At 35.8% G+C, this 24825-nt stretch overlaps 1 protein-coding gene across 5 annotated transcripts; it reads right to left on the reverse strand.

Annotated features, from left to right (window-relative positions):
• Positions 1–7829: 7829 nt before the first annotated feature.
• CSN1S1 (casein alpha s1) lies at positions 7830–23835 on the reverse strand. 5 transcript variants are annotated; one of them, NM_001082391.1, is given in 19 exon segments: positions 7830–8218; positions 9218–9261; positions 9880–10035; positions 10838–10861; positions 11808–11834; positions 12687–12731; positions 14264–14308; positions 14399–14422; positions 15504–15533; positions 16155–16178; positions 17593–17616; positions 18627–18668; positions 18751–18774; positions 19055–19078; positions 19475–19516; positions 19949–19969; positions 20454–20486; positions 21992–22054; positions 23772–23820. In NM_001082391.1, coding segments are annotated over 17 exon segments (645 nt in total). In that variant the 5' UTR covers positions 22043–22054; positions 23772–23820; the 3' UTR covers positions 7830–8218; positions 9218–9252.
• Between the last annotated feature and the right edge of the window lie 990 nt (positions 23836–24825).

Below are 24825 nucleotides of genomic sequence, written 5' to 3' on the forward strand. Positions count from 1 at the left end.
GTCTCCCCACAATACGGCAATGAGAAGGCTTGGATTCGGTTTGCCTGATTGATAGGGCTTGTAAGCACCTGCAGGCAGTTCTAGCAGAGCAGAGCATGCGCTGCAGGGCACCGAATACAGGCATGCATCAGCGCCTAAAAACCTCCTCACAACATGGTGAAGAGAGGACCCGGATTCGGTTTGCCTGATTGATAGGGCTTGTAAGCACCTGTGGACAACTCTAGCAAGCAGAGCAGAGTGTGTGCTGCGGGGCACCGAAGACAGGTGTGTATCAACGCCAAAAATAAAAAGAAAGGGGGATCTGTGGGGAGCAACTGGGAGCAACTCGGACTAGACTAAGTTACTGGAATTAAGACTTATTCTATGCATCTGCTCTCCCACAATATGGCGCTGAGAAGGGAGAAACAGCTTCTACACAGCTGCCTCCAGTTCAACCAATAAACTGTAGGACTTACTCCTGATTGGAGGAGAGCAGCGTACTCGGCGTGTGGGCAGCCGAGTTGGGATTGGTGGAAGAGGACTATAAAGGAGGAGAGAGACAACATGCACGAGGAACATCTAAGGGGAACATCTACCTGAAGGAACACCTGTGCAGCCCCCGAGAGAGCCAGCCGTCGGTGTGCTGCTCCCCCGCGGAAGTGGGGAAAGTGGCTAGGGGGAACCGCCCTTCCATGGAGGTGGAAGGGACGGTAGCCAACCCGGGAAGAACCAGCAGCAAACCCAGGAAGGGCTGAGTAGACAAAAGAACAACACAGGGTCCTGTGTCGTTCCTCCATGAAGAGGGGGAGCGACAGGGATGACTGGATCAAATGGTAGGTCTATATTCATATTTCTGAGGTATCTCCATACTGCCTTCCACAGTGGCTGCATCAGTTTATTTTCCCACCAACAGTAAATTAGGGTGGTTTTTCCCCCACATCCTCACCAGCATTTGTTGTATGACAGCCATTCTAACTAGGATGAGGTGAAACCTCACTGTGGTTTTTATTTTCATTTTCCTGATGCCTAGTGATCTTGAGCCTTTTCTCAAGTGTCTGTTGGCCATTTGAATTTCCTCTCTTGAAAAATGCCTGTTCAAGTCCTTTGCCCATTTCTTAACTGGACTGTTTGCTTTGTTATTGTTGAATTTCTTAAACTTTTTATACATTCTAGAAGTTAACCCTTTATCAGTTGTGTAGTTTGCAAATATTTTCTCCCGTTCTGCTAATTGTCTCTTCACATTGCTGAGTGCTTCTTTTGCAGTGCAGAAGCTCCTCAGCTTGATCTAGTCTCATTTGTCACTTTTGGCTTTGATTTCCTGTGCTTCCTGGATCTTTACCAAGACGTCTTTCTTTGTGCCAATATCTTGAAGAGTTTCACAAATGTTTTCTAGTAATTTGATTGTATCAGATGGTACCTTTAGGTCTTTAATCCATTTTGAGTTGATTTTGTGTAAGGTGTGAGGTAGGGATCTAGTTTCAGACTACTGCATGTGGAGATGCAGTTTTTCCCTGCACCATTCTTTTTTTTTTTTTTTTTTTTTTGACAGGCAGAGTGGATAGTGAGAGAGAGAGACAGAGAGAAAGGTCTTCCTTTTTGCCATTGGTTCACCGTCCAATGGCCACCACGGCTGGCACGCTACGGCTGGCTCACCACGCTGATCCGAAGCCAGGAGCCAGGTGCTTCTCCTGGTCTCCCATGGGGTACAGGGCCCAAGCACTTGGGCCATCCTCCACTGCCTTCCCGGGCCACAGCAGAGAGCTGGCCTGGAAGAGGGGCAATCGGGAAAGAATCCGGCGCCCCAACTGGGACTAGAACCCAGTGTGCCCGCACCGCTAGGTGGAGGATTAGCCTATTGAGCCGCGGCGCCAGCCCCCTGCACCATTCTTTGACTAGACTGTATTTCTTCCAGGGATTTATTTTAGCTCCGTTGTCAAAGACAAGTTGATTCTAGATGTGTGGATTGATTTTTGGAGTTTCTATTCTGTTCCATTAGTCTGCACCTCTATTTTTGTGCTAGTATTAGGCTGCTTTGATTATAACTGCCCTGTAATATGTCTTCAGATCTGGTACTGTGGTGCCTCTTGCTTTGTTTTTGTTATCTAAGATTGCTTTAGCTATTTGGGATCTCTTTGGTTTTCATGTGAATTTTAGATTTTTTTTTTTTTAGATTTGAGAAGAATGTTCTTGGTAATTTGATTGGGATTACATTGAATCTGTAGATTGCTTTCAGTAGTATGGGCATTTTGATGATGTTGATCCTTCCAATCCATGAACATGGAAGGTTTTTTTTTTTTTTTTAATTTTTAAAGGCTTTCTTCTTCTACAAAACACTAAAGTGTTTTGTAATTCTAATCATAGAGATCTTTGATGTTCTTGGTTAAATTTATTCCAAGTTATTTAATATTTTTTGCAGCTATTGTGAATGGGATTGATCTTATAAATTCTGTCTCAGCCATAGCTGAGTCTACAAAGGCTATCTACATATCTGTGAATACAAAGGGTATTGATGTTTGTGGGCTGATTTTACATCCTGCCACTTTACCAAAGTCTTTTATGAGTTCCAATAGTCTTTCAATGGGGTCTTTTAGATCACTAATGTATAGAATCATGTCATTTACAAATAAGGATAGTTTGACTTCCTCCTTTCCAATTTATATCTCTTTGATTCCTTTTTCTTTGCTAAAACTTCCAGAACTATATTAAATAGCATTGGTGAGAGTGGGCATTCTAGTCTGGTTCTGGGTCTTAGGGATAATGCTTCTAGCTTTTCCCCATTAAATATTATGCTGGTCATGGGTTTGTCATGAATTGCTGTAATTTTGTTGAGGAATGTTCCTTCTATACCAAATTTGCTTAAGGTTTTCGCCATGAAAGGATGTTGTATTTTATCAAATGCTTTCTCTGCATCTATTAACATAACCATATTGGTTTTGTGCTTTAGTTTGTTCATGTGATGTGATATATCACATTGATTGATTTATAATCTTGAGCCATCCTTGCATGCCAGGGATAAATTCCATTAGTTCTGGGTGGATGATCTTTCTAATGTGCTGTTGGATTTGATTAGCTAATGTTTTGTTAAGGATTTTTGCATCTATGTTCATTAGGGATATTGATCTATAGTTCTTTTCCACTTTTGTGTATTTTTCTGGTTTCGGAATTAAGGTGATGCAGGCTTCATAGAAGGAGCTAGGGAGGATTTCTTCCCTTAAGTTGTTTTGAATAGCTTTAAAAGAATTGGAACTAGTTCTTCTTTAAAAGTTGGGTAGAATTTAGCAATGAAGCTGTCCATTCCTAGGCTTTTCTTTGTTGGGTGGGTCTTTATTACTGATATTACTGATTCAATTTTTGTCTTGGTTATTGGTCTGCTTGGGTTTTCTATATCTTCATGATTCAATTTTGGCACATTGTATGAGTCTAGGAATCTATCCATTTCTTCTAGTTTCCTGATTTGTTAGCATATAGGTCTTTGTAATCATTCTTGATGATTCTTTTTAATTTTGTGATATCTGTTGTTACATTTCCTTTTTCCTTTTACATCTTTTACATCTCTGATTTTTTTGATTTGGGTCTTCTTTTTTTTTGGTTAGTTTGCAAATGGTGTATAAATTTTGTTAATTTTTTTAAAAAAGCTTTTCATTTCCCTGATCTTTTGTATTCTTTTTGGGTTTCAATTTTGTTTATTTCTTCTCTAATTTTAATTATTTCCTTTTTCTTATTAATTTGGAGTTCAGTTTGTTGTCTTTCTAGGTCCTTGAGATAGTTCATTTATTTGGTACCTTTCCAATTTTTTCATGTAGATGCCAATTACTCTAAACTTCTCTCTTAACACTGCTTTTGCTATATGCCATAATTTTTCATGTGATGTATTTTCATCTTCAATCATTTCCAGAATTTTTTTTCTCTTTTGATTACTTTTATGATCTACTGTTCATTTAGGAGCATGTTGTTCAGTTTCCCTGTGTTTCTTGAGTTGTAGATTTTCAGTATCATTCCATTGTATTCAGAGAAGGTGCATGGGGTTATTTCAATTTTTTTGAATTTCCAAGATTTGCTTTATGGTCTATCATATGGTCTGTCCTAGAGCAAGTTCCATCCATTGATGAGAAGAATGTGTATTCTGCATTTTGTGGTAAAATGTTCTGTAGATATCAATTAGGTCCATTTGCTCTGTAGAGTCAATTAACTCTGTTGTTTCTTTGTTGATTTTCGGTCTAGTTATCTGTCAGTTGATGAAACTGGTGTGTTGAAGTCCCCTGTGATTATTGTATTGGAGCCTTGTCTCATTTTAGATCCATTAACATTTCTTTTAAATAGCTAAGTGCCCTATAATTGGGTACATATACATTTATTATAGTCACATATTCCTGTTGAATTTATCCCTTAATCATTACATAGTAGACTTCTTCACCTCTTTTAAGTTTTTGTGACAAAATCTATTTTGTCTGATTTAAGTACAGCAACACTTGCCCTTTTTGCCTTTCCATTAGCATGGAATATATTTCTTCCTCCTTTCACTTTCAGTCTGTTTGTTGTATCTTGGTTGTTGAGATATGTTTCTTGCAGGCAGCAAATATAGGGGTCTTGTTTTTTGATCCATTCTGTCAGTTTGTATCTTTTAACTGGAGAGTTTAAGCCATTTACATTCTAGGTGACTATTTAAAATCAATGACTTGGCCCTGCCATTTTCAACAATATTCCTGTTTACTTTGTATTTCTTTTGTACTTTTATTGGGGGACTTTTCTGCCTTCACATGCTTTCATAATGATGGCCATCTTTTTATGTGTTTCTGTGTGTAGTACATCCTTAAGCATTTTTTGTAAGGCTGGTCGTATGGTGACAAATTCTTTCCATTTCTGTTTGTTATGGAAGGTCATCATTTCACTCATAAATGAGTACTTTGCTTGATACATTTGCGTTTTGTTCTCTTAAGTCTTATGCTATGTCTTTCCATTCTCTCCTAGCCTATAGGGTTTCTGATGAGAAGTCCGCTGTGAGTCTAATTGGAGACCTTCTGAAAGTAACCTGACAGGTAAACTTCTAGACTATGCATTTGTGGTGTAGCAGGTTAAGCCACTGCCTGCAAGATAAGCATCACATATGGGCACTGGTTTGCATCCTGGTTGTTCCACTTCTGAAGCTCCTGGCTAATTCACCTGAGAAAGCAGTGGAGAATGGCTCAGGCCTGGTGTGTTTGGGCCTTTGAACCCACATGGGTGACAGATTGAGCTCCTGTCTCCTGGTTTCATCCCCATCCAGCCCCAACTGTTAAGGCCATTTGGGAAGTGAATCAGCAGAAGGAAGATCTTTCTCTCTTTCTCTTTTCCCTCTCTGTTTCTCCTTATCTCTATCTCTGTAACTCTGCCTTTCAAATAAATTAAATAAAGTAACAAAAAGTCTATCTCAAGCAATGTGGTGATTAAAATTTTCAGAGAGATAATGATGATATAATTATTGCACAAGAAATGGCTTGGCAAAAAGTGATCTTTGTCTAAGGCTAATCATCATATCTCTAGGAAAAATGTATTGGCAATAAAATGAGGGTGATTTTTTTTATCTCAAATATAAAGTGTCCATGACTGATGACACAGAACTCTGGCTTAAGACACCATAAGAGAGAGTAGTTTCCATTCAAAATTAGAGTCAGTTATTTTCTATATCCTTTGAATGAAGGGAAAATTAAAACTGTGTAAGAATGATCCTGTCATAACAACAGATTTCTAATCCTGGGACTTGCCTTTGCCCATGAGTTTTTGGGAATTTACCTGGGGAAAGAGTACAATCTGATCTTCTGATGGACTCTTGAATTCATGCTCTGTCTCACCACAAATTCCTTGGAATGGATTATATTTTGATGATCTATTACTTAGGATGGGATCTTGAGTAATAGATGGTATTGCCACCAAAGTTTGATTTTTTTTTAGATTTTTTTATTTGAAAATTGAAGTTACAGAGTAAGAGAGGGAGATCTTCTAACCACTGGTTCACTCTCCAGATAGCTGCAATAGCTGGTGCTGCACAAGGACAAAACCTGGAAACAGTACAATCACCCAGATCTCCTACATGGATGTCAGGGGCCCAAGCACTTGGGCCATCTTCTGCTACTTCTCCCTAGCCATTAGCTGGGAGTTGGATTGGAAGTGGAGTGATGGGATGGGATACCACCGTCACAAGCAGCATCTTTATCCCACTATCTACAACACTGGTCACCAGATTTTGCTTCTTCGTAAGCCCACTGAGAATCTAAACCATTCATGGTAAGTTCCTAGTTCAGAGTACATACTTTGGATAGATAAGCTTATGAACTGATGTAATTCACATGCTGCCCTCTTAATGTATGGAGCAAGAAGGTCAAGAGCAGACTGGAAATTGGTATCATGTCTCTTTTAAATTGAAAATACTGTATTTCTGAGAAAGTTGTGAATTTTGTAGACTAAAAGAGAAAGGAAGATTAATCATATCACAGTATTATTCTATTTCCTCATTGTCTTTTGCAATGCTTCTTGAAAATTAATAAAGGATTATTGCAAATTTGAATAAGGTAATATTTCCTATTGCAGGTGGCATTTTATCTTATTTTTTAAAGATGCATTTATTTATTTGAAAGGCAGAGATATAGAAAGAGAAGGAGAGAGAGAGATCTTCCCAAATGATTCACTCCCCAAATAGCCACAATCGCTGTGGCTGAGTCAGGCTGAAGCCAAGAGTAAGGAGCTTCCTTTGGGTCTCTCATGTGAATGACATGGGCCTAAGCACTATTTCCATCTTCCGCTGCTTTCCCAGGCTGATCACCAAAAAGCTGGATCAAAAATAGGACAGCTGGCCCAGGAAACAGCGCCCCTACTGGATGCAGATATGGCTGGCGGCAGCTTAACCTGCTATGCCACTACGCTGGCCCCTTGTGTTATTATTTAGTGTTCAGGGAATATGACTGCATTGTCATCCTGTGGTTCATCATGTTTCTATTAAATTGATGACTCTGTTCCTATAGGACTTAGGAAGCAAAATGTTTCGAGTGCCTTAGATGCCTTGGGAAGTGACATGGTGACAGAAACTGGGAGACACATACGGCTGCTTCCTCTCTTACTTCCCTGCAGTTCCAATATTCTGTGTGTGTCTATAAGCCTCCTTTAGATTTATGAACAAGCAGTTTACCTTTGTATTGCCTAACACTAAGAAAAGGTAGGAAACCCAAAGCTAAACAGCTTTTTTTTAAGGCAAAAATGTATGTTTGAAGATGTATATGTTCGTGGGTGTAAAATACAGTGTAAAAGATACTGGTGGCTTTCTAAATAGTCTAGATCCAACAGTTCACTAAAAAGTTATGGCAAATAGGTTGCTGTAGGCAACTTGGAGCAAACTCTGATAGGTAAATCTCACTTGGGTGTCTTTGAAGATACCAGAGAAAGCAACTATGTCATTTTCATGAAAATAGCTTCAACTTGGATTCTGGCAGACACTGAAGAGTTCACTGTGGATCCCAGGTTAGCGTGTGGTGCCTGAGATGGGCTGTTAATGCTCAGTATCTGACTCTCCAGTGGCATAAGTAAATTGCATAACTCAGTTATTCAAATCCCCATTGCACCCATAACTACATTGGTCTTCTTCTATATAGCTACAACTATGTCCTCATGAGAAATATACTATAAACAATTAACTTTAAATTAAAGATCTTGGACACAGTTTAAAAATACATTCTATGATCTGTCAGCACTAGCCAGAAGCAAACATAAAATGACTAAAATGATTGAAAATATCATTAAAATGATGAAAATAAAATATTACATAAAGACACATAGAGAATGATGTAAATATTGATGAATGGAATAATGAAATGAATATGGAGTTGCCTTAAAATGTAATTTATTGAGAAGAAAGAACAAATCTCAGTCACTGCACACAATTATTTGACATGATTGCACTTACAGAAAAATCCATCCAAAGACTTTTTAAACAAAATTTCCATTACAGAAACTTACTAAAGACTTTAATACCCCCTAACCAGGTGCTTTCCATACTGGCATGATACAACTGGAGTTTAGATAATAAATTGTCTAAGAACATTTTGCTTAAGAAAGTAATGATATGCTGTCTGTTAAAGAGTAGATAGCTCAAAAAGAAAGATTGCCCTCAATATGAGATTTTCCTATCCTAGAATAACAAAGTCTTTGGATAAAGTGGTTTTAGATTATAAAACAAAGATGAGAAATTCATAGGTTGAATTTTCAGTCACATCTGTAAGTAGAAATAGAAATATGTGGTTAGTCAAATTAAATATTTTGGGAATAGGAAAATTCTTATTAACAATGCTGGCCATTTCTTCTTCATATTAGATCAGCTCACAATGCTCTGTGTGCTTCACTATTACTAACATGAATGCCTACTGCTCCTCGTTGTTAAGATTTAAGGATGACTGGTGCTGCTGCTCATAAGGCTAATCCTCCGCCTGTGGCGCCAGTACTCTGGGTTCTAGTCCTGGTTGGGGCGCCGGTTCTGTCCCGGTTGTTCCTCTTCCAGTTCAGCTCTCTACTGTGGCCCAAGAAGGCAGTGGAGGATGGCCCAAGACCTTGGGCCCTGCACCCGCATGGGAGACCAGGAGAAGCACTTGGCTCTGGGCTTCGGATCAGCGTGGTGCGCTGGCCGTAGTGGCCATTTGGGGGGTGAACCAATGGAAGGAAGACCTTTCTCTCTGTCTCTCTCTCACTGTCTAACTCTGCTTGTCCAGAAAAAAAAAATTAAGGAAATTTATTATCAAGAAGTTTTCCTTTTGTCTATCAAAGATTATGTGAAAAGGCAATTATCAGAAATGACCTCCACATAGATCGGAGTTTTATTTGTAGTTTTTCTTGGTTTGAACTATTGGAAGGGAAGTTTCCACAACAGGAAAGGAAAAACACGTTCACACAATTCAAAATTCCAATGTAGTGGAAGATGCAATTAAATCACATTTGCAGCCCTTTTTCTACTAGTGTAACTATATTACTTCTAAAGACTTCCATTGGATTGATCATAAAGAATAGGATCCCACTATTAGGTTTACTAGTGTTCCAAAGACACATCTTTATGAGAAATTAATAACATCTACCACATACTTATATTGGGGTTTATAATATTATAAATTCTTTTAGCTAAAATTAGTTCATTTAAAGTTGTTATTTAAATGTATCATGATTATGGAAATAATTTGCAAATGGAATCAGAATCAATGGTTGGACAAAGAATTTCCAAACTTACCAATGGTCATAATTGTGGAGTTCCTGAGAATTGACTTAATTCTTCTGAAAGAACAAAAATTGTAGAAATTATGCAGTGAAGATAATGCTATAATAGTTTACTAAATCAATAAAATGACTTCTACTTATTCAGTGTCTATATACTCCCAGATGGGTATATTTTATCACACTTGACTCCATATAACTTTTGGTTATAATAAATAAATAATACTATATCATTTCACCTAAGCAAAAAGGTCAAAAGTTGAATTGAAGATTATGAGATGACTATATTTATGCTTTGTTTCCTATGCAAACATTTTTATATTTCTCATACATGTAAAAAAGGAAGGTATTTAAAGATTAGTAAAAGTACAGGAGAATAAGTTGATTTACATATTAGAATTCTACTTTTAATTTGGAGAAAATTGTCCTATCCTTGTTAGAATAAACTTCCCTTATAAAATAGATAACATGGCTCCACCTATTACTAAGGAATATGTTACTGTTAGCCACAGATGCCAGAAAATATTAACAATTTTGCATTTCAGAAAATTCCTCTACTCTACTGTAGGCATTGATTTTTCAATTATTCTAAATTTGTTCTCATCAGATGTGGTCTAAGCAACTGTCTCTTATTTCCTTTGGTAGAACACAAATGTTTAGTAATTTAAATGTACTTACCAACCACTCTGGAATAACAGTTTTTTCAGCACTCTCAAAGGCACTGGGTGTAACGAGGTCATAGAACAGTGGGGAAAGAACATACTGCATCACTTCCGGAGTATAGTACCAAGGAGCAGGGAGATAGGCATCAAGCTGGTAGGGTTGTTCGAAAGGCTAGAGGAAAAGATGATTGAAAAGCAACACTGCATGAGCAGTCTTGCTGTGAACCTCTGAAAAATCTTATCACTTCACTCAGTTCTGAAATGCATGTTAGCATCACAAAAAGGATCAGTCCATGCAAGAACAGAAAGACATCAAACCCTTTCTTTGGTGAAACACAGTGAAAAAACATTCAGAGGGAAACTTTTTGAAGTGCCCGAAGGAGAACACATAGGTCACTTTTAAAGGTCACTACTAAGTACTGAGTTCAGTACTTGCATTACTCACATTGATTCAGTTGCCAGAGCCCAGCAGAAAGTACTGGCATGAGTTCCATTACTACTTAATTTATAAACTTGTGGGTATTAGACTATAAAAATTATTTTTGCCATTTATATCTATAATTTTTCTTGAAGACATCAAAGTCAAAGGAAAGGTTCCATATGCCAAATCAATACATGTGAATTTGAGAGATGCCAGGAAGAGAAAGAAAATAATTCTACAACTCCTACCTAGCCCTTGCAAACACTAGAGTTTTGGAATCAAAACATTTTTCTTTCTGAAATTTTATAACTGCTCTATCATGACATTTCACTTAGTCATTTCTATGATTCTATATTAAAACATAGAAACAATTGCACATAATTCTCTAATTGTTTAGATGGAAGATAAATGTTCTTCACTGGAATTAAGAAACAAATGGAAAGTGTTTTACTGTGGATACCCATGTAAAAATTAAAACAGATTTGATTTCTGAGATTTTCCTATTACTTATTAAAGTACTATATTAAAAATAAATAAAATAAAGGCAGTTTACCTGAAGATAGAGCTGAGCCAGTTCCTTGAGAGAGAGAGAGAGAGAGAGAGACAGAATTTTAAAAAGCAGTTTTGTGATTTATATCCATTTGAACACTATAGTAGACTAAATTATTGCCACTGAAGCCTCTCATTAAATAACACCATACAAAAGAACTATAAACACTGAGATATGGGAGTTTTGAGGAAGGGAATAAATGTAAAGACACATCAAATTTTCCACAAATGGGAAATCAGAAGTCAAAGAGAATATGCAGTCCAGGTCACATTATTGGAGGTGTCCTTTTTAGGGTGGGTGTTCAGGGTTAGCTGTTGCTTGAAATGCCTGCATCTGGTATCAGAGTGCCTGGCTTGAACCCTGGCTACCAGTGAATCATGGTCCAAGGACGTGGTTTCCTGTCACCCACCTGGGAGATCTGGATGGAGTTCCTGGCTGCAGGTTTTGGTCTGCTTTAACTCTGGTTGTTGTAGGTATTTGGGAAATAAACCAGTGGATGGAAGATCCCTCTCTGTATCTAACCCTTTCTCTCTTATCATCTTGTCTTTCAAATAAATAAATCTTAAAAAAAGGTCATTCCTTGACTTAGAAAACAAGTTGTTTCCACCACACAGGAATATGGTCATAGAATATAAAAGGGTCAGAGTTAGGGAACATGAATGGTTAGTCAGGACTTTTACTACTTAACAGTGTCCTGAAGCTATCTTGATTGTCCCTTATGGATAACCATAGGATAATTTTGTATTTTTCTTTGTCAACTTAGACTTGATCTTCTACAGCAATGCTAGAACTAGCACCGCAGAGTGTAATACCAATCAACAGCTAATTAATACCAGAATCGCATTAGTTTGTAAGGCACTAGGACAACAGTTTCTCAAAAACAAAATAAAAACAGTGCCTGCTCAGAGACAGTATTGGGGGCAGTGTTGAGACACACACACAAATGAGCAAGCACACACGCACACTGATTTACCTGATTCACCACTCTCATAGGCTCTCTCTGGAAAGAAAAAGAGTTGGAATTACCTTTATGACTGCTCTACACAACCTAGTCCAAATACTTTTATGTGTTAGGGATTCGGAAACTGACACCAATTCTGGCATTTACATTTTGGTAATGCAGAAATATTATTTTCTGAGATATATGGAGCATCTTCATCTTCTGTGTAAAATTCACTAAATGATGAATAGTGGTTGGAGGGCTGGAATTAGTCTAGCTACTCTCAGGAATCAGAATTACTATGGCAAAACATGGCAGTGGATAATACTTCAAAAAAAAAAAAAAAGTCAGAAGACCCAGGAACACTGTGGAATCAACTGTAAGTGTGTGTGTTGGGGGGGGATTATTATCTGCTATGTATTACTAATAAACTCATTTTACATAAAGACAAGATTAGAGTATCTTGATAGAAACACTCATTCTCTCCAGATGGTTCTTCAAAAGAAAAGTGTGTTTACTCATAAATCTCAAATACACCTTGCTTAGCAGAGCATAATTATAGCTAGTTTTCAGATTCCTAAATATAAACTGAATCTGAGAGTCAAATTTATGAACATAAGGCTATAAACATGCTAAGAAAGAAATTAAGGCAATTAGGGAGGTTAATACTTGCATGCTTGTGATACTAAATGTGATACATAAGCCTGAGTCAGACATAGAACACCTCTCATTCCACAGAATAATGACAAGCAGTTCTCATTGCTGATATCAATTAATGTAAATTAGCTCAGGAAGTTAGGAGTGAGAAAAGCTTGAAAAGAAGTAAATCTTTTCAAAAGTAGATGGCTATAGAAAAGTAAACATATTTAAACTTAAGCAATATTATCTTGCAAATGTTAAGCAAAATATTACCTCCTGGATTTGGTAGCGTTCTTTCATTCTGAGAAGCTGCTGCTGCTTAAAAGAAAAATATTCTAGTTGCTTAAACATCTTCTGGAAAAACACACTCATATCATAATGTACCAAGAGAATGTACTCATCTCTGAAATTTAGAATAAGCTATAGTCCATGCCAGAATTACAAAAAGAGCAAAACACTTTTATTTTCCAATTTGAAGTAATAAACACAATGATAAATTCCTGAATAAAATGCATCATCAGGGAGGCTAGAAGAGGATTTTGTGTCAAATACTGTCCAAGTCAATTTCTCCCTGGTTAATAATGAATGTGATAACACAACTTCACTCCAGACATAAGCAGAAAGAATGAGCTTTGCCTGTAAATATGTAGAAAATCAGAGCGACAATTCAGTTATCACTAACAGGGCAAGAACGAGAGAAAAGTTAGAACATATTTAGAAATGGATCTAATTTAAAATTTAACTTATTATAGGATATCATTAAGTAAAGCTTCATCATTACAGGAAATGGATCAAGAATCCTACAAAGCACCTTCCCAGGGATAAAGACTATGATATTATTCATTTTACTAAAATGCTAATTCTATTTACCAATAATTGGGACTAATTCACTTGTTCCCTTTTAAAACATTAGAAAAACTATTTTAAACTTAATTTTAGCTTAAAATACATTACAATAGAAACAGCTGCAAATATAAACATTAATTCAGTATACTTACAGTATGTCTAAGGTCAGAATTATTAAAAATTGTTTTAATAAAATTAAATCTGAATCTTAGATGAACTAGGAAAAATGAAGTTTTTAATACTACTGACATACATTTAGATTTTATTGTGTGCAATTGAGCATATTAAATTGATTTATATCTTTAATATTTATTACTGTCACTGCCACATTAAATTTTATGCTATAGGGGGCTGGAACTGAAGTACATTAGGTTCAGCTTCTATCTGCAATGCTAACATCTTGTATGGACACTGATTCACTTCCTGGATGCTCCACTTCTGTTCCAGCTCCCTGCTAAAGCATCACAGAAAACAGCAGAAAATGGCTACAGTGCTTGGGTCTCTGTACCCACAGTGGAGACCAGATGGAGTTCCAGATCCAGACTTCAGCCTGGCCTACCCTGCCCATTGCAGCAATTTGGGGGCTCTCAAAGAAAAAAAATTTTTAAAAAAATTATGTTATAGATTTACAGTGGTTAAGTAAACCATCTAACATTACATTCTGGTAAAAAGTAGAGCTTTAGGTCAAACTCAAGTCTGATCAAATTGGTAGCTTGCCACTTACAAAATATGCTGCTTAGATTCATAGCATAACTACAAAATACAAATAATGTATGTGAAACCATGACTTATAAATATTTGTTTCAAAAGAAGAAAAGGTATAGATTACATGCTGCGATAAAGTGTGTTTGTTTTTAGAGGGGAGTGAGTAAACCCCTAGGCTTGTAAAGATTAAGTACAAGGGGTTAAAATGTACCAGATGCTGAGAAAGAGGAGTTATTGATCAGTACAACATTTTGACTAATTGGTACATTTGCCTTTGTCAAGCATTAATGAAACATTACCACGTAAGGTTGGTAAGCCAGGTCTTCCCTTGGCACGTACTTCTGCTAAAAAAATGCACACAAAAATCATTTAAGTAAATCTTAACTTATTCTGGACAATATTAATAAATTTTAAAATTAGCAAATATGCCTCACCTTGGTGCTGCTGGGAACAATTTCCTTAAAAAAAGCACACAAACATCTAGTTTTAATATTATGACATTAATTTCACATTTAAGTAAGAATAGTAATCAACCAGATATTATTACTAAATAATGACAAATTTATTTTAGCCATAATTTGTTGTGTAACTAAAACACAATTAATAACTTGGTGCTTCCTTCCCTCTTCTCACTGTTTTCACAAGCACATAGCTCAGAATCTCCATATAATTAAATTGGATGGAGATCTCCCAAATTCAAAGGGGTAACCACATCACCCTCTCTGTCTGATCTCTTTTTAGTCTATGAAGGAGAGCAAAAGATGAACAGAATTTAGGGGATTCCAGTCTCTGATTAACTTAGAATTGATCAACTTTTGCTTTGATTGGATCATTCCTTTAGATATAAATCATTTTTGGCAATTTTGCCTTGGCAGCTCATGACAAGAGCCTAGGGTGATTACTGATGCCATAAACAAGAGTGTCAATTTGTTAAATCAACAACAGGAGTCACTGTGCACTTACTCCTCGTGTAGGATCTTTGTCCTTAGTGTGCTGTACATTGAGATTTAATGCTATAACTAGTACTCAAACAGTATTTTTCACTTTATGTTTCTGTGTGGGAGCAAACTGTTGAAATCTTTACTTAATATATGCTAAACTGATCTTCTGTATATAAAGAGAATTGAAAATGAATCTTGATATGAATGGAAGGGGAGAGGGAGTGGGAAAGGGGAGGGTTGCGGGTGGGAGGGACGTTATGGGGGGGAGCCATTGTAATCCATAAGCTGTACTTTGGAAATTTATATTCATTAAATAAAAGTTAAAAAAAAGAAAAAAAATTGAATTTTACCAAAATCTGAGACAGACAGAATAAGTTCAAAAAATATTTGAGGCACTACAAATGACTAGATAAGATTGTTTGCCTAGATATAATTCTATAATCTTTCTTCCTTTGGATTGACAAACACACACTAAAATTAGAATAATGCCACATACATAGGGCTGGATGCAAGGTGGCTTTACAGGATATATAGCCCTTATAGTAAGAATTTCCATAAAATTTAATTGGGTCACTGAATTAACATGAACATGATTTACCTCACTTGATGAGCTGATGCTAGCTTCTGTCTGTTAAAAGAAAGAAAATTAGGATTATTGACATATCAGGATTTTTGGAATATTGAAGAAAACTAGATCCATGTCATCCTGGTGGGTTGCTTATTCTGGGCAACAAGAGGTGAGAAAAGATTCAGATATTCTTGGAGAGTCAATTTTACTTGAAAAATGCTAGCATGAGGCAAAATTTAATAACTTCCAAGGAGCCTAGTTATTAAAACAAATGCAGCCCTATTATTGAGTAGAAGGGAAATTCATGTAGATTTTTGTGGTAAAAAGAAATCTTCAAAGGAAGAGTCATACTGAGCTAGGCCACTCAGAACCCTGGGTTGAGTATTTATTCTCATCTGCCCTCAAAGCTACTTGCATATGGATCAACCAATAACATTAAATACAGTAAGCAATCTCAAGATGGAAATAATGTTATGCGATGCTTTAAAATAACTTCTCTTTGAACTATTTGCTTTTCTTCAAAATCATGTACAGTTACATTTACATGCAAATATAAGTTTTATTCCAAGGTCCATAATTTAAAAGATAAATTCTAATACTTAACTGACTATTCTCTCTGGCTGTGTGTTCAGAGTAACGTGGCCCATTGATAATTAACTTCATTAGAATGAAGTATCTTACCTCACGGTCTGCCAAAACATGTTCCTTGTGGGATGGGAAGGGGGGAAGAATTACATTAATTATTTATAATAAATGTCAAATGCAAATTATCACTAAATAGAATAAATGCCAAAGAAAACAGAAAAGTGAAGCAATCCTCAAATAATAAAGAAAGCAAAAAGTCTGCCTTTGTCCTGAGCTAACTGAAAGATTTCCCTTCTTAAACTACATTTAAAGTTTAATAGAAAACATGTTGGACTCTTGTATTGTGGTAAATCATCATAAAAATTTGCATATTTCTTTAAACAGCATAAATTCTTGCTTAAAAATCTTAGCTCTGGGGCCAGTGCTGTGGCATAGTAGGTTAAACCTCCAGCTGCAGTGCCGCCATCCCATATCGGAGACCCAACTGCTCCACTTCCAATCCAGCTGTCTGCTGGTGGCCTGAGAAAGCAGCAGAGGATGGCCCAAGTGTTTGGGCCCCTGCACCTATGTGGGAGACCTGGAAGAAGCTCCTGGCACCTAGCTTTGGATAGGCCCAGATCTGGGCTTTGTGGCCATTTGGGGAGTGAACTAGAAGGAAGATTCTCTCTCTCTCTCTCTCTCTCTCTCTCTCTCTGTGTGTGTGTGTGTGTGTGTGTGCGTCTCCCTCTCTCTGCATAATTCTGCCTTTCAAATAAATATACTAATTTAAAAAAAACCAGCTCTGGACATTAAACAGAAGCATATAGTTAAAGATCATGAGATAAATAGGAGTATGCCAAAGGAGAGCATTCTTTGTGGTGTATACATACTTAAGCAGTTTTTTTCCATCTAGTATGTTGTGCTCAGTTTTCATGACTACGGCAATATGAAGAGTGCTGACATTATTCTCAGAGTTCGAGTTCAGAATATTAGAGTTGGTTTCATTATACAGGTAATTCTGGCCAACACATGATATTGAACATCTTTTGTTCTTTTGATTTAGAGGTATATGCTTTACTTTTTTTTATTTATTTTTATTTATTTATTTTTTTTGACAGGCAGAGTGGACAGTGAGAGAGAGAGAGAGAGAGACAGAGAGAAAGGTCTTCCTTTGCCGTTGGTTCACCCTCCAATGGCCGCCGCGGCCGGCGCACCGCGCTGATCCGATGGCAGGAGCCAGGAGCCAGGTACTTATCCTGGTCTCCCATGGGGTGCAGGGCCCAAGCACTTGGGCCATCCTCCACTGCACTCCCTGGCCGCAGCAGAGGGCTGGCCTGGAAGAGGGGCAACCGGGACAGAATCCGGCGCCCCAACCGGGACTAGAACCTGGTGTGCCGGCGCCGCTAGGCGGAGGATTAGCCTAGTGAGCCGCGGCGCCGGCTTGCTTTACTTTTAACTTAAAAGAATTATTTGGAGTAGGGTGATTAAAGGAAATATTTTTATTTGTTCCTTTTCCTAATACCTGACTCAATAATTTTAAAATGAGGGGTCTTACCTCAGTTACTTCATTTCTAGTTCCCTGCCAAGAAAAGGCAATCAGTCAGGTTTGAAAGACAGATATGAAAATACATATTTCATCTTAGAAATTTTGAGTACCTGTGTAGCACTAAATCTACTTAAAAATTACTACATAGTTCAGATCAAGACTTCTTAGTGATTATGATGCTGTTTATCAGGCTCACATGAGTTGAGGTGGATGGTTTCAAGTTCTGGTTCTGCTCCTGCTTCCAACTTGGCACAGCCCTAGCCATTGTGGGAATTTGAGGAATGAGCCAGTAATGGGAGTGTGCTCTCTTTCTCTCTTTGTATACTTCTGTTTTTATTCATTATTTTAAAAAGAATAATCAAGAGTGACTATGTAAAACATTTTTGACTAAGATATATTACTTTAGGTAACACCCTTGATAAAGCATTCTTTCAATCTTGGTTAAATGCAAACAAAAAGCCAGTTCATAATTGCATTTATTTATTTGTTCATTTATTCATCTATACTAATTAATGCCTTGTCCCATCATAGCTACTCAATTAAGTCAAAAAGATCAGTAGCAGAATTCAGAGTAAAATTCATTAGTCATTTTGAATACATGAGTAATGTGTGAAAAGTTCAAGGAACAAGTAAATGCTATAGAAAAAAGTTTCTAAATAAAATTTTTTTTCTTGTTAGAAGGACTTTTTTGGTCAAAATTTGCTAAGAAGACTTTGGTGAGCAGGCATTTAGCCTAGTGGCCAAGGTATTCACATCCCACGTTGGAGTTCCTGAATTGGATTCCCAACTCCTGTTTCTGCAAATGTAGACTTCGGGAGGCAGCAGGTGATGGACTAAGTAGCTGGGGCCCTGACACCCATGTAAGAGACCTGGGTTGTGTTCCTGGCTCCTGGCTTTCTCTCCAGCCCAACACTGGTCATTGCAGGTACTTGAGGAGTGAACCTGCTCCTGGTAGTTCTCCCACCACCCCCATTACTCCCTGCATCTCAAATCAATAACTAATTTTTTAGAAAGGGAAACAAAGAAAAGAAAAACTTTGGTACCTTGATTTCCTCATTCTCTTTTTCTCTCAGAAGTTCTCTCTGCTAAATCAATAAAGCAGAGCTTATAAAATATATTTTAAATTGAAAAATTTAAAATATTTTAGATTTATTTGATGATTCTTACCCTGTTCAGTTCATTGACATATTCCTGAAGATGGAAAAGAAGAGATAAACATTTTTGAGTGAAAATGACATAAGAAAATGATCATTATGCTGTTGTAAATTAAAAAATAAATCTATTTCTGATGAATATACTGACTTTCCGATTATATCATTTCTAACTTTAAGTCTTTTTTTGTTATGCCTTCGTTATATAAGATCCTGGTATGTAAAGGTGTAATTTAAAATATTTTTAAATTTATCACACTCAACTTTGTCAATCTTTGTCATTCACCGTTTTAAGCATGGTGCTGTTCAGTCATTCTTACCTCTCTTAATTCTAGTGGTACTGTCTACAAAAAAAGGAAAGAAAAAAGTGTCTTAAAATCTATTCAGAGTTGGGTTATCAAATCTTTTAAATAGTGGCCTTTAATTAGCTCTTGATAATTATTTCAATATTCAGGTTACAAAATTATTGGACAATATAACACAGGTGGGCAATTATTTAGATTTAAGAAACACTCCATCATAGTGAACACTGAACTGCAAAATTACGCATAGTTCATGAAAAGAAAGCACAGTGTTTTGGAAAGAAGTTGCCATTTAAATACAAATTAAATTTAAAGTATGTCTTTAATGATGGGAAGTGTACATTAAGTCATGCAATGAAGCATTTTTATAGACAGAAATTAAATTAGTTTTCCAAGAAAAATACATGCATCCTTTAGGAATAAATAAGTAACACTCACCTGGACAAACCTGAGGAGCTTTCTTTCTTTTAAGATTTCCTGCTGAAATAAAATTGTGAATTATAAAAACTGAAAAACAGGCCGAAAATGGCAACTTTCTTTCCACTTGAACACAGGTATTCCACTTAATTTGACAAGCCACAGGTTTTTTTTTTTTTTTTATATTGATGGAAGAAAAAAAACCAAGCCGTTTTCTTTTTATTATTGAATATTAAAATCTCCTGGAAATACCTTTAATGGTTGCTTCTCTGCTGGGTCAAGAGATCAAGTGAGTCTATATTTACTAAAATGCCTAAAGAAGAAACTGAATCTCAATTTCATCAAAATATCATCGAGAGAATGATCTAGGTACTTGCTGATTACTTTTGAAGGTAACCAAAAGTGGAATACAGAAAGCACTCAACATTTATAACTAACTGAAAGGGAAAACAGGTACAAGAAAGAGGAAAGACCGACTCTCCGGAAGGAGCTTACCTCACTGCTCTCAGGCTGCTCCTGCAAAGAATCATAATTAAAAAAAAAAAAAAAAAACCATTAGTTCAGTTTCTGGACAGAGTGAAGGGTTGACTCTTTGAAATGGATGTAGTAGCAGTAATTGATTTAAAAGTAAGTCTATAAAATGAGGCCATATTATGAAGCAAATGCTTGAGCTCATGTAAAAGACATAGGAAGAAGCAAGAACACTTTAAAAAAAACTGTAATAACATTATTCTGTTTAATCATTTCTCATGAATAATAACAAGATTTTTAAAACATTAAGTTCATACAAATCCTTGGGCCCTCTTCTTTTTTAAAAAGTTTTTTGAGAGCAGATGATATCCACAGTTACTTGAACTGAAGAAATGATATCACAGAAAAAGCATCAAAGGCTGCTTCATAAACAAGGCAAGAGCCGGTTTAGATTTAGCTGCTATCAATACATCAACACTTAAGAACCACACTTAGAGTAAATTCTTGAAACAAAGAACAAAATAGTTACCTGAGTGAGTTTCAGGTGTCCTAAATGAAATTTCTGTGAAAAGCAATGCAAGAATTGTAAAACAAAAAAAACAAAAAACAAAAGCAATTAAAATAACAATGTTATAAAACATGTATAATATGAACTTTCCCATTGCTATTTAAGAAAGGCATGTATTTTAGCAGCAAAATTTGTCAAAGGCCAAGTTTCTTGGGAGAATCAAGTGGTAAAAATGAAGGGCAATATTTTACCGACAAATATCAAACCAAAATAGGTTAATTTCCTTTCTTCAGAATGTGCCAGATAATTGAAAACATTATATATAAAATGTTTCTGAAAAGAAAAAAACTTTCAGTTGGCTTGAGTTAATCCAGATGATTTTTTAAGTCTCCGTGATTAATAAAGGAGAAGTCTAACACTTTGAACTATATATGACAGTTCTAAATATAATTAAAAAATAAACAAACAAACAAATAAAAAAACAGAATAAAGAGCCAGCATTGTGGCATAGTGGGTTAAGTTGTCACATACAATGACAGCATTCCGCATGAGTGCTGTTTCAGATCCTGGCTGCTCCCTGCTATTGCACCTGGGAAGGCACTGGAAGGAGGCCTGGATGCTTGGGACCCTGCTACTCATGTGGGAGACCTGGATGAAGCTCCTGGTTTCAGCCTGGCCCAGCCTTGACCTTTTGGTGTGTGAACCAGTGGATGGAAGATCCCTTTATCTCTCTTTCTCTCTCTCTGTAACTCTACCTTTCAAATAAGCAAATAAATCTTTTAAAAAATAAAATAAAATAAAACAGATCATGGCTAAATTTCAATACATAACTTCCATACAAACAATAAATAAAATGGCAAAGTAAAATAAAAGAAAAATATGGCATTTTAGAAATCCTAACAAAGAGAAATAAATGAAAAAAAAGAACAGAGTAAAGGATAAACCATTACAAAAATTTGGGAGCGATATATGAATGCTCCCAATTAAATATTTTTGGGTTTTATTTTTATCATCAATTAGATTACATAAACTGTGTCTCAGCCTGAACTTTGTGGATATTGCAATTAAAATTAATGAAGTAGTGACATAAATAAACAGTTTTCTTTGGATTAAGAGTTTCCTACCTCTTGGGAGAAAATAAGTCGACGGACACAAGCCATCTCAAATGAGGATTTGACTTTCTAGTATACTTTCTAGAGCATGTGATTTTGTGGTTACACTTGGTAAATAAATATTGATTCCTATTAAGTGCCTAGAAATATGCACAATTTCTAGTGGACCCAAGATGCTATTAATTGTGCAATATCTCATTTCTTGTTTTTTTGCTTACTTTTAAATTTATGTGTGTGTGTGTGTGTGTGTATGTGTGAGTAATTCTTGTATTTCAGGTCAAACATTTTCCTTGAAGCTAAGGGTTTCAATGGGCCAAATAGTGCTGAAAACGGGAAGCATTATGACATGAAAGTTTTCAGATTGTATTCCCAGTACACTGTGTCTGATGAGGTATCAGATGTCACTTAGAAGAGTCTGGAATCTTCTAGATTCCCTATGGTACTTACATGCCTGGCAAGAGCAGTAGCCACAAGGCAAGTGAGGATGAGAAGCTTCATGGTGGTCCAAGCCTAAGTAAGAGGACAAAACATCCTTTAGTTTTCATTACAATAACCCCCCCCCCACCTTTTTTTAATGAAAGAACATTCTGGGGCTCCTGTGTTGTAGAGCGATAATAAGTCACAACTTGGGACACCTTTATCCCATATTGGAGTGCCTGGTTTAAGACCCAGCTACTCTGCTTCTGATCCAGCTTCCTACCTGTGAAGGCAACAAGAGGTGGCTCAATAACTTGGGTTTTGCTACCCACTTGGGAGACCTGGACTGAGTTATCAGCTCCTGGCTTTAATTTGACCCAACTGGGCTATTGTAGACATTTGGAGAATGAATCAATAGGTGGAAAATTCTCCCTCTCTCTCATATCTTTATATGTGTGTGTGTTTGTCTGCATATAGGTAGATAGTCATATCAAAAAAGTGAAGAAATAATAATTTAAAAAACCCTTACTTTTCAACAAGGAACAAATTTTGATAACAGGTTCATTTGAGTAGCAATATTTTTGCAAACTTAAGAGTTTTAATTTTGCTACTTAATATGATTACCACTTTAGTTATCTTTCTTATTTCTTACATTATTTAGAAATACCAAGTTCTTACTTCAGTTTTATTCACTAATAGTCTAACATAAGACATTTATCTCTGTTGTGGTGACTGGCTTTGCTAGTAGAAAAGAGAAATACTAATATTTAACTACAATTTTTTTTTTCAGTTACACTATCAAATTTGTCAAAAAGAGTAAGAAACCAAATCCACTGAGAATTGACCTTTAATTTTTTCACGAGTATTTTTGAAAATGTGTTCTTTTAAATCTATTTGAGAACTACTGTATTTGACAAGGCTTCATGAAAAATGTTGTAATTGCATTATGTGGGAGCTATTAACCTCCATCAGTTATTTTTTAAAGGAATCCAGACATCATGTTTTTGCAGCATTGAAATATTTACAGCATGAATATATGAAGATGGATGAAATGTAAAGAGGCATAATATTCATATATCATATCATATTTGATGACTGCAGTTCCATCAAATTGGAAGAACTCAGAAATACTGACATTTACATGTACCATGAAAATGATTTTCAGGGAAATCAAAAAAACATTAGGCTACATTTTTAATTTGTCAGCAAACTAATAGTGTATTGCTTCAGTTTATGTAGATCCTAAGAGCAAAAGTAAAGAAAGCCTGTTCTAAATCCAAAATTAACTTACTGTTTATCCACATTTTTGTCCTTTCAAATATATAAATTTAATCACCTTTATAAAAGTATTTATCTATAGATAACTGTTGTTTTTTAATTTACATGGTATAAAATTAATTTTAATAGCCACAAATATGGAATAAAACTGAGTCTTGAAATATTCTACCAAAACAAGCCTTGCTATAGCAATTGCAAAGATAGTAAATTATTTTTCACAAATAATTTCATAGAATTGGGCTAAAAGAATTCAAATTACCTTATTCTAAGTTTCTATTGAAAGATAAGTGATAAGTGTATGAGATATAGTTACACATTAAGCAAAAATGATTTGGTCTTTATAATGCCATATACATTTCTTACCTAAAGCTCTGAGATAGTATTAAAATTTTGAAAATGCATTTTAAAGCTACCAGTATATCTTAAAAAGGTATCAACATTTTCAAACATAGAAAAGTTACAAATACATCTTAATAAAAAGCAGAAGAAAGACATTAGACAGTGTGAAATCGTATGATTTGATCACCAATACCTTAAACTCGACTGAAAAGAGGCAAGTTGGGTTGATGATCTAGGCGATGGTCGATCTCTTTGCTTCACAAGTATTTAAACCCAGTGATCAGTAAAATGCTAATTTTGTGGTTTCAGATCAACCAATAGGTTTATTTAAATTCTAAGAATTCTCTCAAATAGGAAATTAATTTTCTATTCAGTTCCTCTCCCAGGAAATTCTGAGGAGAGTTTTCAACAAGGGAGTGATTCATACTATGATAGATTGTACAGGAAGCAGATTGGCATTAATAAAATCAAAATACAAAAGTTTTAAGTTTCAAGGTTATGGGAAAATTATCTTATGTTGTACATTGAGAAGTCTAATATTTAATAAAATCATTCTTTGAAAAATGTGATTTCTATAAAGGAAATCCTGGGAACAATATAGGATCATCAAAACTTTCCAGATTTCATAAAGTAGGCTGTTATTTCACCTTTTAAAATGAAAATTTTACTCAACTATATATCCTGACTACTTATTTTGTGAAGTAATTTATGTTATATGTGCTCTGTTTCTAAGAAGGAGTTTTAACTGTCTATAAATTTTAGTGATATTTTAGCTATATCAGGTAAATTTTTGTTTTCTTTGTCTTAAACATACTACTTGTGACAATATTTATTTATTTATTACAGTTTAATTAAAATACATAACTATTCAAGAATTATAGTTTTTAAAAAATTTTAAATTAACCATACCTCTCATTTTCTAATTCTTAAGTAAATAAATGGGAAAAATGAAAATCTCTCTCTCCAATAGAAGAAGTTAGAAGTGCACTGTGTAGAAAAATGCATGCTAAGGAAAAGATAAATATAGAGAGAAAGTTTTTTTAAAAAATTGTTTCTGAAACAGGTGTTTAATCAGCCATTGAGTTATTGCTTGAGATTCCAACTTCCCATTTCAGGGTGCCTGGGTTCAAGTTCCAGCTTTCTTGTCAATTCCAGCTTCATGCCAATGTGCACCCTTGGGAAGCAGCAGCTGATAAGTTCAAATACTTGGGTCAGTTCAAGTACTTGGGTCTCTGTACCCCACAAGT

The sequence above is a fragment of the Oryctolagus cuniculus genome, chromosome 8 (genome assembly GCF_964237555.1).
Source record: "Oryctolagus cuniculus chromosome 8, mOryCun1.1, whole genome shotgun sequence".
Classification (NCBI taxonomy): domain Eukaryota; kingdom Metazoa; phylum Chordata; class Mammalia; order Lagomorpha; family Leporidae; genus Oryctolagus; species Oryctolagus cuniculus.

What these genes read in the sequence shown, in the direction of transcription:
- CSN1S1 (XM_051819278.2), bottom strand. Translation starts at nt 22,042, where the DNA reads ATGAAGCTTCTCATCCTCACTTGCCTTGTGGCTACTGCTCTTGCCAGG. An exon ending in GACACCTGAAACTCACTCAG is followed by an intron (nt 19,970 to 20,453) that starts GTAACTATTTTG and finishes GATTCTTTGCAG; the next exon opens with GAGCAGCCTGAGAGCAGTGA. An exon ending in TACCACTAGAATTAAGAGAG is followed by an intron (nt 18,775 to 19,054) that starts GTAAGAATGACT and finishes TTCCATCTTCAG; the next exon opens with GAATATGTCAATGAACTGAA.